Genomic DNA, 17,645 nt, shown 5'->3' with positions numbered 1-17,645 from the left:
TATATTCAATTGCACTCGGTTTAATTTTTACATACAGTCCCTTTGTTGCAAAGTAGTTAAAAAAACGGATAACATTTGCAAGGTTGACTAAGACATAACATAATATCTCAAAGCATTTCTGACTGGGCAGAAAGTAAATGCCCCACTTGTTATGATCCAAAATGACTGTGTATGTCCTGAAAGCTTGGCCTCTGTTTGGCATTTCTCTTCCAGCAGCTCAGCATCAGGTCATTATAAACATTATCAGGACAACATGGTGGCTGAGGGAGATACACCTGGAAATATGGAAGAAAAACTATACACATTTAGGATATATTTCAACATTGTGTAATTGTGGTGACACAAAAGTATGGTCATTCATTCTCTATAAGTGGTTCAAGTATATTTGACAGGCTTAAGGTTGTAATGCGCACCTGTTTGCCCTGGTCCCGAAAGAATTCGCCTGTATTTTCAATGACTTGCTCATCCGAGAGGTTGGAATACGGTTGCTTCTTGCAGAGCGTCAAGATCTCCCACAAAGTCACCCCAAATGCCCACACATCACTGGCCATAGTGAATTTACCCTGTAAATCAGATAAACAGGAATAACAATTCATCTCAAGATTACATCTATGTCATTTTTATGGAAAATAACTCTACTAAAACTATTGTGACTGTTGGACTTATTGTAAACAGTAGTGAGTCAGGTAAAGGGTAAAAAACAACAAACTAAATGACATGATGAGGTTTTCACCCCCCCCCCCCCCCCCCCCCACATCTAGCACTAGAATGAGTTACCACTCACCAACAAAATACTCTCCCAAGACATCCAACGTATAGGAAGAACGGCTCGTCCCTGGATTCGATAGTAATCGCCACGATACAGGTTGCGACTCATACCGAAATCGGCGATCTTGATGGTGTAGTTCTTTCCCACCAAACAGTTCCGTGTGGCCAGGTCACGATGGACAAAGTTGAGAGAGGACAAGTACTTCATGCCAGAAGCTATCTGCATGGCCATGTTTATCAGTTTGCTGTAGCTAAAGCCCAAAAGAGCAGAAAGAGGGTCTTTTAATCAACAATTTTTGAAACTAAAGTGTCCTTATTAAAGATAAAAACATACCTGACTGTATTTTTCTCATCATTTTCCTTTTGTCCATCCTCAACATCTTTTAGCCGGAGATTGTAGAGGAACTGGTTGAGGTCTCCGTTCTCCATGTATTCAGTGATCATACACAGAGGGTCCTTGTCCATACACACAGCTCGCAAACGGACAATGTTGGGGTCCCTCAGGCGAGACATGATTCGAATTTCCTCCAGGAAATCATTTCTAAAATATAATAAGACAAAGAATAGAAATTGGATACATTTATATGACTTTTCTGACTGATATGTTAGAAAATACAAATGTTATTTGACTAGAGTAATACAATACAGTAGATACTTACATCCAGAATTTTCCTGGCCTTTTACCTTGAAGTTATATTTTATCACAACAAATTAAAATGCTCAGACAATTCATAAAAGTCTTTCACTCATTCTTCTTAACTGCTTATCCTCATATAGGTCACCAGGGGTGTTGGAGCTTATCCCAGCTAGCTATGAGCACCAGGCGGGGGACAACACCCTGAATTAATCGGCACTCAGTTGCAAGGCCTTTATGTCAATATTATTTCTTCTTCTTCCTATTTTAAAAATAATTTTGGCACTCCTATGATTCTATTTTATTTTACCCACTTTGTTTTTGTGTTAGAAAAATATTACCTTGCACTCTTGTTGGCATCTTTGCGCAGGGTTTTAACCGCAACTAATAGAGATGCTTCCATATTCCTTTCTCCAAATACTAATTCATCATCTACAAAGGTCTGCATGCCTTCTGCTTCACACAAGTGAACCTAAGAAAAACATTTTTAATAATAACATATTTCCAAACATCCCAAATAAAAAGTGACAGCGAATTAGATGCACCTCTCCAAATTGACCCTCTCCTAGTTTCTCTTTGAATGTGAGTTTGTCTCTGGGGAACTCTCTAATGGATGGATCCACACCAGCAAAGATATCCAGATTAACCGATGAGATGGAATTACTCTCTGATTCTTGCTGGTTTATGATGTTTGCCTCTGCATAATGGGGGGCACCATCGAAGCCCACAGCTGCAAGTGCCCTATACGAGCTGCTTGGCCCTAATACGGAAAACACAGATGCATGCATGGGTTAATTTAATATTAGAGCAGAAAATCAAATTTGCTATTTTTTATGGATTAGATGAAACAGAATACTACAGTTCCAAGAAAGGATTTAAATGTGGAATAATTTCACAATCACTTAACTTCCATGAAATTGACCAAGTAATCATTCATTTCAAAATGATATGTATTTTTTTAAAGGATTGTTTGTAGCTCTCTCCATCAAAAAGGTTCCCGACCCTTGCACTAGACCATTGGTCCGCAAAATTCACTCTAAATATTCATTTTCTGAGCCCTCACCCATGTGTTCGTTGAAATGTGAAAACTCAGGCAGTCTTCGAATGAGGCGAGAAGGCTCCTGGTAGTCTGAGGAAAGCGGGAATATCCTTTCATATGTGGAGTTGGAGGTGGAGAGAGAGGAGGATAAAGAGGAGCGGTGGGTTGAAAATGCCTGTGTCTGAAATGCCAGGCGGGCCGTGAGTTCCTCGTCCAGAATTCTCCGGGAGGCCTTGGTGAGATGAAAATAAATAGATCATAGTCATTGGTTTTAAACTTTTCCAAATTGCGCATTAGTGAACTTTTTCTGCACCTTTTCTAGCATTCTTTGCCAGACCTGCCGCCATAGGATGATAACTATGATGGTCAAAAGAATAGCGATGATAGCCACCAAGCAGCCAATGAGGATCCTTGTATTGCTGTCGTCCACTTTGTGAGTTGGATCCTCTCCTAAATAATAAGGTAAGGTATAGTTGTAAAATAATCTCATTATAGAGTGATCATAGACCCTCCTCCCAGGTTGAATGAATTGGACGCCTATTGTTGTCAATGCCAGTGAATTAAAAAGCATTATAAAATGTAAAAGACTTTGGGGTCATAGCCTGAGTGTATTTCATGTTTTATTCATTTTTCTTAACCTAATTTTATTTCATCTGTTCGATCTTACTATATAAAAAATTTAAGAATTTGAAATAGTATTTTTTATTTTATTTTGGACATGACAATTTGGGCCATGAGTTTTTTTTTTTTTTTTTTTTAATGACCAAAAACCTTACTTAATTTGATGAAGGAATCCCAAAGACCACCAGAAGAGAGCAGTATCTGCTTCCATAGAAAAGCCAGCTCGATAAATTATATATATTTATATATATATATATATATATATATATATATATATATATATATATATATATATATATAGAAAAACAAATAAAACCTGGAAGAGTGTTTGTTGGGTGACCATGTTTCCGAGGAGCCAAAGAAGTGTTGTACACCGCTGAGCCTGAGAGAAAACACACACACAAAAAAAAAAAATCACAATGGACAGAAATTGTATGGAGCTAACATGACCTGAATATCCACTTTCACCTGACTGGAAGGCAATTTCACTGAACAGCATCCAGAGATCAGCGAAATGAAAACGACATTTGATGGCAATTGCCGTGCGATCCCCAAGAGGAACGGTGACAAAACGTGCATTTTGGCTCACGTGGTCGACATTTCCCCTAAAGGTCACCGGGTCAGATTCCCAATTTGAGCCTGATCGGAAATAACAGCTTGCCTGTTTGAACATCCGCACTCCTTGACTGTACATATTATTGCAGTGAACCTGAAGACAAGTGACGGAAAAGCAGCCATGAATATTTTCCACATGAGATGAATGTCTAGATTTTTTTGCCTTCTTACCTTCATCGAAGTGAAGTTTCGTACACGGTCGAATTGAAATGTCATTTCTATGTAACCTTTGGGAGAGCTCTTGTTGCTCCAGCCGATGTAGTCGTACCCCGGCCACATTCCGTAGATATGACTTTGGAAGAAATCATCCAGACCCCAAGTTCCATCACTCAGTTGGCCCAAACCATTTGTAAGTCTGGTAAGGAGAAATAAATTAAGCAGCAAATCAAATAGAAAAAAAATGGAGGCTCCTAACAATAAATACTGTCTAATTTCGGCCATCCCCAATCAATACAAATGGATTGTTATATGTTGAATTAAATTAGAAAATTCTGTTTCATTTTGTAAAACATTTTTTTAGATAGTTCTTACAAACCCAACTAGTTTAAATCAGTATAATGTGACCAGTCAGTTTGAATCAATATCCCAGGATAAAACAACAATACAATTTAAACTGGGAATACTGGCTGTCAATCCTCACTTACAGGCAATGACCTAAATGTGTGTTAAAAATGGGTTTTAAAAAAGGCATAATTTGAACAAGAAAGCGTTCAATAAAATCAGGCCGACAGGCAAATATATTAAGAATCGTTATCCTATCATTCAGAAATTGGTGATTGCACTCCCGTTGGTTAAATACGGAAATTTCTCACTTTTCAGAGGATGCGCCATCGTACACAGAGTCATTAAAGAAGACGTCCAGTCCTCGGTAGTTCATTCGATGCCCTTCTGGGATGCTGTACGACATCAAACCATCTAAAAGCAAAACAGATACAACAATTAAGCATCAGTTTTTACCAACAGACTGACATTAGCAGTAAATAAAACCAAAGACGAGGACCAACCCAGCCACTCGCAACCGTAGAGCTCCACTCTCATGCACACGATCAGCGAATGGTCAGTTAACGGCATGAAGCGAACATATCGTGCGATAATAGGCGGCTCCAGATCCTTAAGCACCACATCGTATGCATTTCGATTGCCTTCAATAACCTAGTGGATGAAAATCTCTTCAATTGATGCATTGGAGTCACTCTTCTCTCCATACAAGAGTACAACGACCCCCTAGGGTGCTCACCTGCCGCCCTTTTCGATCGCTCCAACCCACCCAATTGCCACCATCACGGCTATACTTGATCCTGTACCGCTGGGCGAATTCATTACCCATGCCGTCGGCGTGGCGCCCTTGCGTGCCCGCCAGGGTGATGAAATGAAGTGAGCGCAGATCCACCTGGAGATATTCTTTAAAACCGTCTGATTCAGACAAAATATCAGGGCACCAAGCACCATCTCCATCGCCGTTGTCGAAATCCAGCCTGCCAAGCATAAATACGATGATATATTTTTTTAATTATGATGATATATTTTTTTTAATTATAAGGCGCATCCTCAATGAATGACATTTTTTCCATATATAAGGCGCACTGTATTATTAGGCTCACTGTATTATAAGGCACACTATCATAAGGCGCACTGTATTATTAGGCGCACTGTCTATTTTGAAGAAAATTTAAGACTTTTAGGGGGGTCTTATAGTCGTGAAAATACGGTAATTGCTATTGACTTCCAGGTATGAAGCACTCACTACACAGTCACTTCTAGAGCCAGCCATTGTTGATGTTTTGGATTTTTTTGAATAAAATCTTGCAGTGGGGGAGGAGCTATATGATATGATGATGGAGGATTTTGTAAACAAAGATGGCATCTGCATATTTAACAGTATTGTTTCAGTTCAGGCATTTGTGTTTTTTTAATCTCCAACAGTGGTGGTTTTTCGTTTTTGGTTTTCTGTTTTTTCCATATATAAGGCGCACTGGATTATAAGGCGCACTGTCTATTTTGGAGAGAATGTAAGACTTAAGTGCGCCTTATAGTCGTGAAAATACAGTATGCTGTAAAATGACAATGATGAAGCAGTCAAGTATGTACGGACCTCCCAAATTTTGCAGCAGTTGAATCTGACCACTGACTTGAAGCAGAGATATCCTCATCTTGAATCTGTCCTCCAGCCATACCCAGTGGATAACGACACATTTCTGCAAGCACACAAGGCATCCTTGATGCATGAAAACATTCACATACCTTAAGGGTTTGTATACAGTCCATGTATTTACAAGGGAAGCGTGCTTTTACGGCGCGTTCCCCTTCCGGCAGCCCTGCAAGGCCTCCTTCTCGGAACAGAGGTATAACTGTGTAGGTGCCCTTCGGCGTTTTTTTTTTCTCTCCACCACAACCACGTGAAGCTCGTGTTTGGCTTTTGAATGTGGAGCTTTTTATTTTGTGACAGAATCTTAAAAATGTATATAGTAAAGCAGTCGGTTGAGTTTTCTGTATGGAGACCCGTCCTCAATAAAAAGTCTTCTATTGAAGCAGCAGGACAACAACGCCTTAGGTTGTGAAAATATTAAAAGTGGGGAGACTGCCCACGACTACGCCTGGAAACCGCTTGTGAAAGGTCTCCCTGTTTGGGCTGTATTTGCTGTCTTACATTGAGAAAACCACGCGTGCACACACATAATAGTCTGTACTTTATTCCCATCTCCTCGATTTTTTGACTTGTTACTGTGTAAAAGGTATTTTAAGATTATGTGCCCCATCTGCATTGTGTGGTTTGATCACATTGGCAACTTATCAACATGATCATTAAAAAAAAGTACATTGATTGGCAGCAAATAAACAGATAAGAGAATATGAGATGAATGCCTACCTGGATTAACTTGACAGTGTGCTGTGGCAGCCAGAAAGAGAAAGACAACATGGCGGGTGGCCTCATTACCCCCCATGACTGTTGTGACTTCACACCTGTTTTATGTCAGAAGAATGTGGAAATTGAAGGGTAAAACCTACAGTCCATCCTGCTCTCTTCAGAATGCAAATATGATTTCATTTCTATCCAATTTGTGAATTTACAGTGTTATTTTTTTTGTCAAGAAGGCTTATGAATGAAGATATTAAATAGAAATAAAACAATGACATTCTCCAGTGTAGTGATGGGCTACTTTGATTGTATGGTGGACCGGTATGTTCCGTCAATGTAAGGATGGAGGCTAAATATAAACTAAAGAATTAAAAGAATGATCTCCAAAATATGAATTAGGTTTACCTGTGATTATTTTCCTGTTAGGAAGTCATCAGGCTGAGTTAATAGTCCACATCTTCCTGTCGAATGGCCTCTCCTGGACTTTTTGAGAGTGAAAAGAAGTGAGAGAGGGAGAGGAAACGGAGGCTGGTGGAAAGAAACTGAGAAAATAACACTTTGGGGTTTTGAGGAGGAGGCCAACCTCCCAGAATTTCACCTGATTTACAAATGGTTGAAATTATGGTCTACAAAGGTAGTACTAATAGCAGATGTGGTAGGAAGATGTGATTTTTTGTGTGTTTTATCTTATGGCAGAGCATTTTTGTCCAAAGATAATGATTGAATTTGAAGTGAAACACATAGTAAACAAAAGTAACTATGACAGGCTTGATGAACTCAGTTTACTGATCCAAAATAACATTTTTATGACATTAATTAATTTGGTGTTGACTATATTTGGTGCAATCACAATAAAATGCATGCAAATGTTAACCTTCTTTTTCTCAGGAATAAAAGCTAACTGTTTATACAATCGTCATTGCCTACTAAAAAGGGCAAATTCATTTATGCAAATAACAAAATAAATACATATTTGTCTCATTCTGTTGAGATGCATAATGAAGCAAGAATTACACTAAGCTTGACTATTTTATTTATTCATTCATTTCAATATCAAGTCCAGCCTATTATATTATTTACTGCCGTGCATTTTTTTGGGGCATTTTCCATAAAATATCATTATTTGAATTACTATTACGTTTATTAAAACAAATATTGCCACAGTTACAAGAGAATATTTTATGTTTAGACTCTATTTGGCCATTATGAGAGGTGGAACATGAGAATAAATGACAACTACAATGTGTACTCTAGACTTTTTTCAAAAATATTTCCTAGCAAATCATAAATTTAGTCTCATTACATTTTCTTAGAAACTGCATGGTTTAATATTATCTATGTACAATGTCAAAATGTTCTTTATCTTCGACATAGTTTCGCAAATTTGTTGGCATGATTAAAAAAATCCTAGCAATGAAAACAGGTTAACATTGCCTTTATATAATTTCTCTCATAAAGCACTGCAGCATGAACAAAAAAGTCTAAAGAGAATTAGGAGGATACACTTTAATCTCTTTGGACCATAATGCAATAGCATCTTTCATGTTCCGAGCCTCACAGCAATTCAAGATGGAGTTTTTTTTTTTTGGGAGACATTTCACTTAAAATGAAAAACGTTAATCCAAAGTGCATCCGCGAGGGAGAATGATGAGACTGGCGCTTATCCTCTCAAGTGAAAAATAGGCGTTATGTTGACGTAGAGAAATCTCACTGGGTTGAGGAGATGGGCTGTTAAAACACCCAGTAAAATGAGCAGGCAGTTTCTGGCTATGCGCCCACTATCACTATCAAGTTCCACAGAACACATTTGAAGAAATATGTTTAATTCCACAATGCGGTACATCAATGGTATGTTTTTAAGTGCACTTTCATCTTGCAGTACACTTCATGTAAGCAGACTATTAAAGCAAAGATGCTGTGTGGTAATTGCTGAAAAAATTCAGCAACAATCTTTTACATTTAGCTTCAAAGAATGTTTCAAAACGTGATGTGAATATTACAATGACTTTTGTGCATGTCTACAAAGATACATCAATATCTGTAGTTAAATCATTGATTTGTTTTTTTTGTACTGCTTAGGCTCACAAAGGTTGCAGGGGTGCTTGACCCTATCGCAGTTAACTGGGAGTGTACCTTCGATTTCAGAACTGTGAGGGTGATGCGCCAACCACTCCTCCACTGGGACAGAAATAGTAAATGTGAATAATAAATGAAATTATCACATTTAAATGTTAAATCTAGTAAATCAAAATGTTCAACATAAGTGTTTTGGATGAAATTAAATCAGGTTTCCTTTAATGTAATATGTGTTTTAACTAATTGTTTAGTTTCACCCTAAACATTTATATTTACATCCAACTGCAACGTTTTAGCTGATTATTTAGCCTTAACATTTAAATTTAGATTTAACATCTAGATTTATTTTCAACATCTATATATCCCATCACATTTTTGGATTTATCTATATTAAAAAACATCTAATTGGTCAAATATTGCTTTTTTTAAGGCAATGTCCAAAGCAAATGTTACAAACTACATATTGCGGTTATTTTCATAATTAGCTATTTCACACACAGCATCGCATGTATATAAAATATATTTGCACATTTTTAGTTTGGGCAAGAAAATATTCTCAGTGTACACATGCACAAAAAGCAAAGACATCTCTGCCACGTTTCAAAAACGTGACAAAAGTCCTTGCTGAATGCGTCATACCACCGTTTTTAGCACCCTATGGTTGGTATGGCAACAACATGGAGAGCAGTCATGTCGCCAAGGCCTGTTCACATTGTACACACGCATACATCACTGAACATAGAAGAAAAACTAGAACAGCCGGCACAAATTGCACATTGCAATGCATGCGAATGCTGTATGAAACTGCAATAGATCACAGAGCTATATAAGGAGGCAGAAGCTTGTTATCAGCAAAACACTCGGTCTCCAACAACCTCCATTACACAGTGCTTCAATTAACCACTGGCTAGAAATGCCAGGTCTCAGGTGAAATCCTGCTTTTCTTCTATTCAAGTCAAGCCAAAAAGCAGCAAATGCCTGTACGGCAAAGACCCTGAAAAGATATTTAAATGTATTTGTGGAAAATAAATAAAATCCTCCTCAATTTGCTGCCATTGACAACTACAGATAATTTAATCCATTCAAACAAGAGGGCCGGCAGTGTACTATCATGTCTCCTCTCTCTTTAGGAGAGCTCTCAAATGAAAAGGATTCCTAAACCTAACGCTGTCATTGGCTACTCAAATGTGGAGATGAAACACAACAAACGACAACAAAAATGTTTTCTCATGAGCCTCTGCTGTGGTTTAGACAATACAATTCTTGCTACTTGGATTACATTGATTATTTAACATGCAAGTGTGATTCCACATCCATTTGCCAAAACATTCCCAATTTTTAACATTTTTGTAAGTCGCTGACCCGTTTCAAAAAGGATGCTTTGTGCAGTCTTGTATTTTTACACGGCAATCTCATCTCCTAAGCAGTCTGACAAACTCTCAGTATTCAGCACATTAAAGAGTCGAACAGTACCGTCTAGCCCACCTCCTTCTCCATGTCCCCAACTGTCCCGGTCGTCGCTCTCGTCCGTGTTGGATTCATATTCCGATCCGATTCCCGATTCCCGGAACCGGAGCAGCTCCAGAGCTCCCAGGACCGGCTCGACCTGCGACGGACTGTCATCCTGCGTGGCGTCGCCGGTTCCAGGGCTTCGCTCCTGGCCGTCAGGAACTCGGGAAGAGAACCGGAAGCACTCAAGCCGAAGCGCATTGCAGCCACCACCAAAGCCCAGAGGGCTGGTTTCGGCGCCGGTGGTGCTGGAAGAGCAAGAAACCCAAGCGCTGTCGCTGATCTGGTGCTGGAATTGAGAACCTGAAGAGGGGTCTGTAGAAGGGGACGGGGTGAGGGGCTCACTGGGCGTGCTGGGGGGGCGTGCACGGAAAGTAATCTCCAGAAGACTGTCCTGCGAGCCCACTGAGAACATAAAATAAATACATTACAGTACAAATACAATACAATACAATACAAAGCTCCATAAGTCAGGGCACTGAAAAGCAGTGTTCGAGTTACTTTTGAAAAGTAAAGAGTTCTCGTTACTATCAGTAACTGTCTTTTATAGTCTTACCCTGACATCTTGCCCTATGTTACCCAATCAATGACCTCTTCCATGATGTGCTTTATTCACGTTAGAGTATGAAAAGACATACAGACTCTAGAAGGTTGTTGCACTTACTGGATGTTAATTGACCACCCGTTTTCAACTCGAGTTCTTGGATCTGTTTGACCAGCGTTGAAATGTGTTGCAGCAAGTCTGTGTTCTGCTGAAGCAACTTCTGCACTCTCATTTGGGCCTCGCTTCGTGCACAAACCTCCACAGAGAGCTGTCCCCGCAGCACATGTACCTGAGGAAATCCAACAGTTAGTTTTAAGTTCATTGTGAAATGGAATACTATAATAAATACTCAGAATTTACTTGAAGTAAAAATACATGAAAACACATGCATTTTTCGTCATTTCACTGCCTTCAAAATAGAAAAAGTCCCAGAATTCACTTGACAAAATTGTTACCCTGATGCTAATCAATGGGATGCATGCATGCAGAAAGGTTTCATAAAAAACTGGAAGATTAAATAAACTCTAGACATAGTGTCCAGATTTTAGCTCACAGTTTAGCGGAGAGCCATAAGCACCCATCAAAAGAGCCACATGTGGCTCCCGAGCCATAGGTTCCCTACCTCTGGGCTAAAAGAACAGTACTTTACATGTGGTTTTATAAATGTACCATTTGAAAGGTGGGATTTACTGTCTTGCAATTGCATTTTTGCTATTCATATATTCTAGTGTCTATAACTCACATCCCGAGTACCTGGGCTGATGCTGCCAATGCCTGCTGCTCTTGCTGCTCTAACTGCTTCTGCAAGAAATGAACCTGGTGGTCTGAAGCACAGTGAGCCTCTGCAGCTGACTTGCCCTCAAAAGAAGTTTTACTGGCTGGGGAGCTCAGCAGAAGTGAGCCAGCACTGGAGCACTGCAGGGGAGACAAAAGACTACTGTGATTGGGAGATGAATTTTTTAGATGCTTAGATCAAATGTCCAGCGCTTGTAAATTCGCAAAGCGTTTGTAAATGTCACTGGGAAGGGGATGGTCTCATTTGTGTGTGAAAGCCCAATAGTTAGTGGCACTAATGATCAAGCACAGTTTACGATCTCTACCTTTCTAATACCACCAAGGACCTTTTTGTTTCTTTCCGGGTCTGATGAAGTGTTGCACTCGATACTCTCCTCTGTTGTGGCTTCAAGGTCGGTCTCCTCGGACAAAGCCAACCTCTTATCGGCTGTGGAGAAGCAGACAGTGAGGGCATTTAGATGGCGTGCAGCTCATCTAAGGGGGCATCGTAGAGTGATCAATAAAGTGCAGCTGTAAGCTAATGAAAAGTATCGTTTAGAGGAGGGATGTCAAACTCATTTTTTGTCACAGGCCACGACGTAGTTGCGCTTTGTGCCGAGGGGATGTTGTGTCTTCCAATTGGGATGCCAAAATTTAGCGATTAATGAATTTATAGCTTTCCTGATTGTGGAGAGATCATTTTTTGGACATTAAAATGAGTAGAAATCTTCTATTTGAGCTTTTTAATAGTAAATATTCTCTTGTAGTGGATATTTGAAATGTTTTTTGATTAAAAAAAGTGAGGGCAAATATTAAATCTGTCTTGTGTTTTAACCTTTAGGTTTTCATTTAAAAAGGAAAAGGTCGTTATAGATCTAAAACTGATATTAAAATGATTTTTGAACTAAAAACAACACAAAAAGACAAAAAAATAATTTTGGATATCTAATTGATTTTCAAAAGGGGAAAACAGGAAATATTCCCTATATATCTCATTTAAATTTGAGTCGGAATTCATGATTCACTTTCTCGGTGGGCCAGATTTGGCCCTAGGGCCGCCACTTAAAAAACCTGTGATTTAAAGAATGTGATATATTGTATTTTGAAGGTGTCTGATAAAGCCAGAAATTGAAGACAGGCTTTTGTGATTGACCTGGTATTGCCTCCCGCTGCTTCTCCTTCACCTCTTCGTCGTCCGATTCTTCTGTTTTCTTCTGCAGGGTCAGCTGGTGACACACATCAAACGCTTGACCAACCGTCCTCACAATCCGCATGGCCTGAGACTGCAAAGGGAGACAGGAAGGTTTTTCTATTTTCAGTTGCGGAATGGAAAGAAAGTAAGACGGTGAGAAGAAAATGAGATTGAAAAGGATTGCTGGGGGGAACGCATGAGTGGTGGTGGGGGGAGCAAACAAGGGAACCTTCGCTTGCTCAGTATTGATTCCGCTGCTATAGTGATGAATTGGCCAATTACGTGCTAAAGTCAAGATTCTGTAAAAGGAAGTAACTAATACTTTTCAATTACACCTCATGTTTAAGAAAAATGCACAATTTATGTATAAAAATGTTACTGTTTGTCGCAATTCATCAACTCTAGAGTTCCAATCCATTTTGAATGGTTGTCTGTCTCCTTGTGCCCTGCGATTGGCTGGCCACTGATTCTGCCTGGTGCCTGTGGTTAACTGGGATAGGCTCCAGCACCCCTCACAACCCGGTCAGAATATTAAGATATGCCCCATCACATTAAAAAACAGCTCTGAATTGTCAAATAACACAGAACTGAAGCTCAGACTTAAGATGGTCGATGAAAAAAAAAATCTAATTTTCTAGACAGGCACAGCACACGTTACTCTTCCGACGGGAATCATTAATATCCAGTTCCAGCTAAGCCCCCGTCTGTCTCGTCTCCATGGTGAAGGTATCATTGAGAAATCATCTTCGTCTTGGGGAAAAAATTCATTAAACTAGATGCGAATTCAACTCACCTTCCTCTTTGACTTGAAAACATTACAGCGAAAGCTATTGTTTTCTCCATCTCTTGCTATATAACTGAAGATCTTTAGGTCTTGTGCATCATGTGAGACATAAAAAATCCTGGTGGCAAAAGAGTGCAAAGGTTTTTCATTTCATTTCTTAATGAATTCATTCACTCTTACTGATGGCGATTGCAATCATTTATCGGCAGGCCTCCAAGTCAAAGCATTAGTGTCAATGGCAGTGAATGATTAGCAGCCAGCAGTCCGATTAAGTTACCCAACTGAAGACTCCAATTTTCTCAGATGCCAAGAGCGGGCATTATAGTAATCTGATGCGCCTAATATATTAATAATACTGGTTAATCACATTATGAAATTAGTTTTGGCAAAGGTCCTCTACTATATGTATATCACAATCTCAAACCTCTACTCCCACTACTCCCACTACTCCCACTACTGCCACTACTGCCACTACTGCCACTACTCTCACTACTCCCACTACTCCCACTACTCCCACTACTCCCACTACTCCCACTACTCCCACTACTCCCTCCCACTACTACTGTGCTTTATAATGTTATGCATCTAATAAGTGTTCATTCATTGAATATGCGTCTTATACTCCAATGTGGTATATAGAGCAGAAAATATGGTATGTTTTTAGTTCAGGCCTCACCTGACTATGGGATCTTGTGTCACCAGGATTGTATTCTCATCCCACGTCCAACCTTTTCGCTGTCAAGACGTGTAAAAAAAAACTGTTAGATCGTTTTCATTGCAATATTAAATGATTCTGCATAGGACTGACCTTCTTTTTTCTTAGTATCACTTTGACAAAATCTGTAGAAACCACAATATTGACCTTCTTTTTCTTGATGTTCTTCAATTTGAATTCATACTGCAAAACAAAACAATAGCGTGTATGCATTTCAAGATCAATCAATCAAGTAAAGTAAAAGAGGTTGAAGAAGAGAGTGATGAATACCCTACTAGTTCTACGGAGACGGCTCTATTTACACAGTGACAGATGATATATGGGAAAAGCCAAATGGGATCATCCAGATAGAACTTTTTTCATTAAAGGAAATGTGAGACTGAGAAAACACAGTTATCCTTTCCGTTTCTCCTTGTGGTTGGTTTCAGATTCCAAGTTCAAATATAGAGATATTTAGCTCATTTTCCTCCCTCTTCATGATTAATGATGGAGCATGGTCTATAGACATCCCTCCCTAGCAGCCACAATGAATTTAAAATCACAAATCAAGTTAAAAATGACTAATTGATCACAAGGCTCAACTCATGTCAATTGAGAATAGTTCACTTGTCCTATTTAGTACACTTTGTCCTCATGTTGATCGGACCCATCCTGACACATTAGACAGAAATCGATCCATCAGGATTTCAAATCAAGTCGCTGTTATTTATAGTCAGGCGGCAAGTGGCCGTGATGTCAGAGGCAATAACTCAGGAGCAATTTTATCTACTACCCGTGATGTGCGTGCGTAATATCCACTTGAATAATACATCTTGTCATACACTCTTACTCACCACTCAGGAGGACATTTTCTGACGTGGCAAAGGGGAAGGTTTCCCTGCAAAGCTTGAGTGCATATATTACGTACACAATGGGTGTCAGAGGGCAATTACTACGTCTCACAACTCAGATTGCGGCAGCCCAGTGAGCGAGTGGTTAGCACGTCAGCCTCACAGTTCTAAGATTGTAGGTTTGATCCCAGGTGGGTTTTCCCTGTATGGTTTGCATGATTTTCCCAACTCTTCAAAAGTTGATACTTAAGATCTTTAATCCTTTACAGAGCATGTCACTGTTTTTGTTAATTAAAAAAAACAAACATTGCCATAGTTTTTTTCTTTTTCTTTTTAAAGGAGATATTTAATGCATTGATGAGGATGTAACTAATTTATTATGGTATTAATCATTTGAAAAGGAATACAATATTAGTAAGAACTAAAATGAATAAATGCAGAAATAAACACTAGTTCCAGCCCCAAATAACACTCTAAAGCATTCTTTAATGTAGGTGTTAGTTCTTTTAGCATGACATCGAGGCAAGGAAACGGGGAATAGGACCCAAAGGCGAGGACGAGGGAAGTGGTGCTCAAAATTAAAACTTTAACAACTAAAGCAGGATCTTTTAAAATAACAAAGACTTAGAAATCAAATCACATAACCTAACCTGACAAGGGGAGACACAGGAAAGCGAGGAACGAGATATATGGACCAGGGATTGCGGTAATGTGGAAACATGGGGTGGACAAACAAAAGCAATCATTCCAACCATGGGGGAATAATCACACTAAATAGACTGACATGGGTTGTAGAGACAATTAGGAACACCTGGAAAACACACCAGGGGCTGAGAAACGACAGCTAAACACAATGGGCAATCATTCGGATAGGACACCAAGGGGAAAAAAAGCACAAAACCAAGCAACCCCAACAATAAGATCCTATAAGTAATAATTATAATTGCAAGAATAAGCAATGATTTTAAATCGACATGAATTTTTTTGTGCATGAAAGTTATACTGTTCATTTTGGATCAACATAAAAGCAATACAGTTCTGAACTGCAGTGGAAGAGTGAAAAACATTGCATCTATACATCCACAAAAGTGGCAAATATGAAATGTAGTACTATTTTTGTTTTATTTTAGACAACACTGTTGCATCAGCAATTTGGACTGAGAAAAATGTTTTTTTTTGTTCCTCAACATATGCCAAAGAGGCATCACTTTACCAATGAGGATTAAATCCTCACTGCGTGTCATCGAGGACATGACTGAGCTCGCTGCGACTCAATAAGTTGGATGTTAGATTAGATCTGAGACCAGCAGCTAGTAAATCCTCTCCTCTCCTCTGCCTACTACACTGCAGTGAGAAGTAATTGCTCTGCAGTCACTGGCCTCGTCTGGACCGAAGCCTGGCAAGGTATTGAATTTTAAAATGCCATGGCACATAAACCTCAAGCATAAAGTTCCAATCTAGATGTAATTTTATAACTTCTACTCAAAATTGAAATTAATACTGCTGAATGAATGATCTAAAGGGTGTGTTACAGCCATAAAACAATCACATGGATAAAATATTTAACAAGTTCTTACTCGGATTCGTCTCATGGCAGCAACTATTTCCATTCGGCTTCCGGGACGACCTACTTCCAAGCTGCCAATATACTGCAAAACACAGAAAAGAAATGGATGTTTAAAGACACTTGTCCACTTGTTACTCTGTTAAAACTCCTGATGTCACACAAAATGACAAAAAAAGTGATGAGTAACCTAAAATAAATCAAGACATTGTTATGGTGGACTGGATACGTTAGTGCAGAATGGCCATAATCTTGCAGAGCGTAGGAGCAAATGATGCAGACCTCATATGACTAAGAGTGCAAGTAATACCACTAACCTTTGCCTCAAAGGAGACTCCATGCTGGAACACGTCCTCGTTATGCATGGGGATCCTCAAATCGAGGCAGTCATCCACCAAATTATACTTGGTCACCCCTGGCATGGCTCCTGGATGGAATGATTGCAGACTCGATACTTGTTTGGCCTCAGACGCGCTAAAGACGAGAACGGATGCGCATCTTTCTGCGCACAGTCACTCATTGGAGGTCATCCGGGTCGATCGGTATCGATGACTGATCGCTGATCGATGTGATGTGCGCAGTAGCCAGAGAGCCTGCGTCCTCCTCGAAGGCACGACGGAGGATTTGCGTGTCACTGTTGTGGGATTGGGGGTGACGAGACACGTGATGGCAGTTGTTTCCTCCAAGCTCGCCATCAAGAGTGTATATTTGTTTCAATGCTCAACGTCGCTTGTCATCCTTGGAAGTGGGTGGAAGAGACAAGCAAAGTGCTTCTTTTGAGCAGGGCTGGATTTTGTTGATTTGACTGACACCAAGTGGTAGTACCAGGAACTGCATACATATTAACTCATCCCATACTTGCCCTAAATAAGGAGATCAGCAAACCTTCAAAATCTTTTTACAGAGTTCAAATATCTTTTTTTCTTCTCAAATGTGTGTGTTTTATTAACTATGAATCATTGAATTGCTCTAAAGACTGGGATTAAAATGGAAAATGATGTCCTAAACCGTAAAGTCCTCCTCCTGCTCCTCCTGCTCCTCCTCCGCCTCCTCCTCATCATCCTCATCCTCCTCATCCTCCTCATCCTCCTCATCCTCCTCGTCCTCCTCATCCTTCTCATCC

General features: G+C 39.6%; 2 protein-coding genes across 3 annotated transcripts; both read right to left on the bottom strand.

Annotated features, from left to right (window-relative positions):
* Positions 1-47: 47 nt before the first annotated feature.
* ddr2b (discoidin domain receptor tyrosine kinase 2b) lies at positions 48-5,870 on the bottom strand. Its single transcript, XM_077724268.1, has 15 exons — positions 5,770-5,870; positions 4,915-5,152; positions 4,682-4,829; positions 4,490-4,592; positions 3,849-4,032; positions 3,531-3,771; positions 3,379-3,444; positions 2,755-2,891; positions 2,466-2,673; positions 1,948-2,162; positions 1,744-1,874; positions 1,103-1,309; positions 785-1,019; positions 414-563; positions 48-275 (listed from the first exon to the last, which is right to left on the bottom strand). The coding sequence occupies exons 1-15, from the start codon at positions 5,868-5,870 to the stop codon at positions 150-152; spliced, it is 2,490 nt and encodes an 829-aa protein (XP_077580394.1). The 3' UTR covers positions 48-149.
* Positions 5,871-8,662: 2,792 nt separating this feature from the next.
* LOC144201912 (carboxyl-terminal PDZ ligand of neuronal nitric oxide synthase protein-like) lies at positions 8,663-17,291 on the bottom strand. 2 transcript variants are annotated; one of them, XM_077724748.1, is made up of 10 exons: positions 16,840-17,291; positions 16,536-16,607; positions 14,222-14,311; positions 14,090-14,148; positions 13,423-13,531; positions 12,591-12,720; positions 11,764-11,885; positions 11,417-11,578; positions 10,784-10,952; positions 8,663-10,524 (listed from the first exon to the last, which is right to left on the bottom strand). In XM_077724748.1, the coding sequence occupies exons 1-10, from the start codon at positions 16,942-16,944 to the stop codon at positions 10,010-10,012; spliced, it is 1,533 nt and encodes a 510-aa protein (XP_077580874.1). In that variant the 5' UTR covers positions 16,945-17,291; the 3' UTR covers positions 8,663-10,009. The 2 variants fall into 2 exon arrangements, with proteins under 2 accessions (XP_077580874.1, XP_077580875.1); XM_077724749.1 differs by lacking the exons at positions 16,536-16,607; positions 16,840-17,291 and adding an exon at positions 15,609-15,757.
* Between the last annotated feature and the right edge of the window lie 354 nt (positions 17,292-17,645).

This window comes from Stigmatopora nigra, chromosome 9 (assembly GCF_051989575.1).
Source record: "Stigmatopora nigra isolate UIUO_SnigA chromosome 9, RoL_Snig_1.1, whole genome shotgun sequence".
In the NCBI taxonomy this organism is placed as follows: domain Eukaryota; kingdom Metazoa; phylum Chordata; class Actinopteri; order Syngnathiformes; family Syngnathidae; genus Stigmatopora; species Stigmatopora nigra.
The sequence above is the reverse complement of the archived record's forward strand: the minus strand, read 5'-3'. Positions and strand labels throughout refer to the sequence as shown.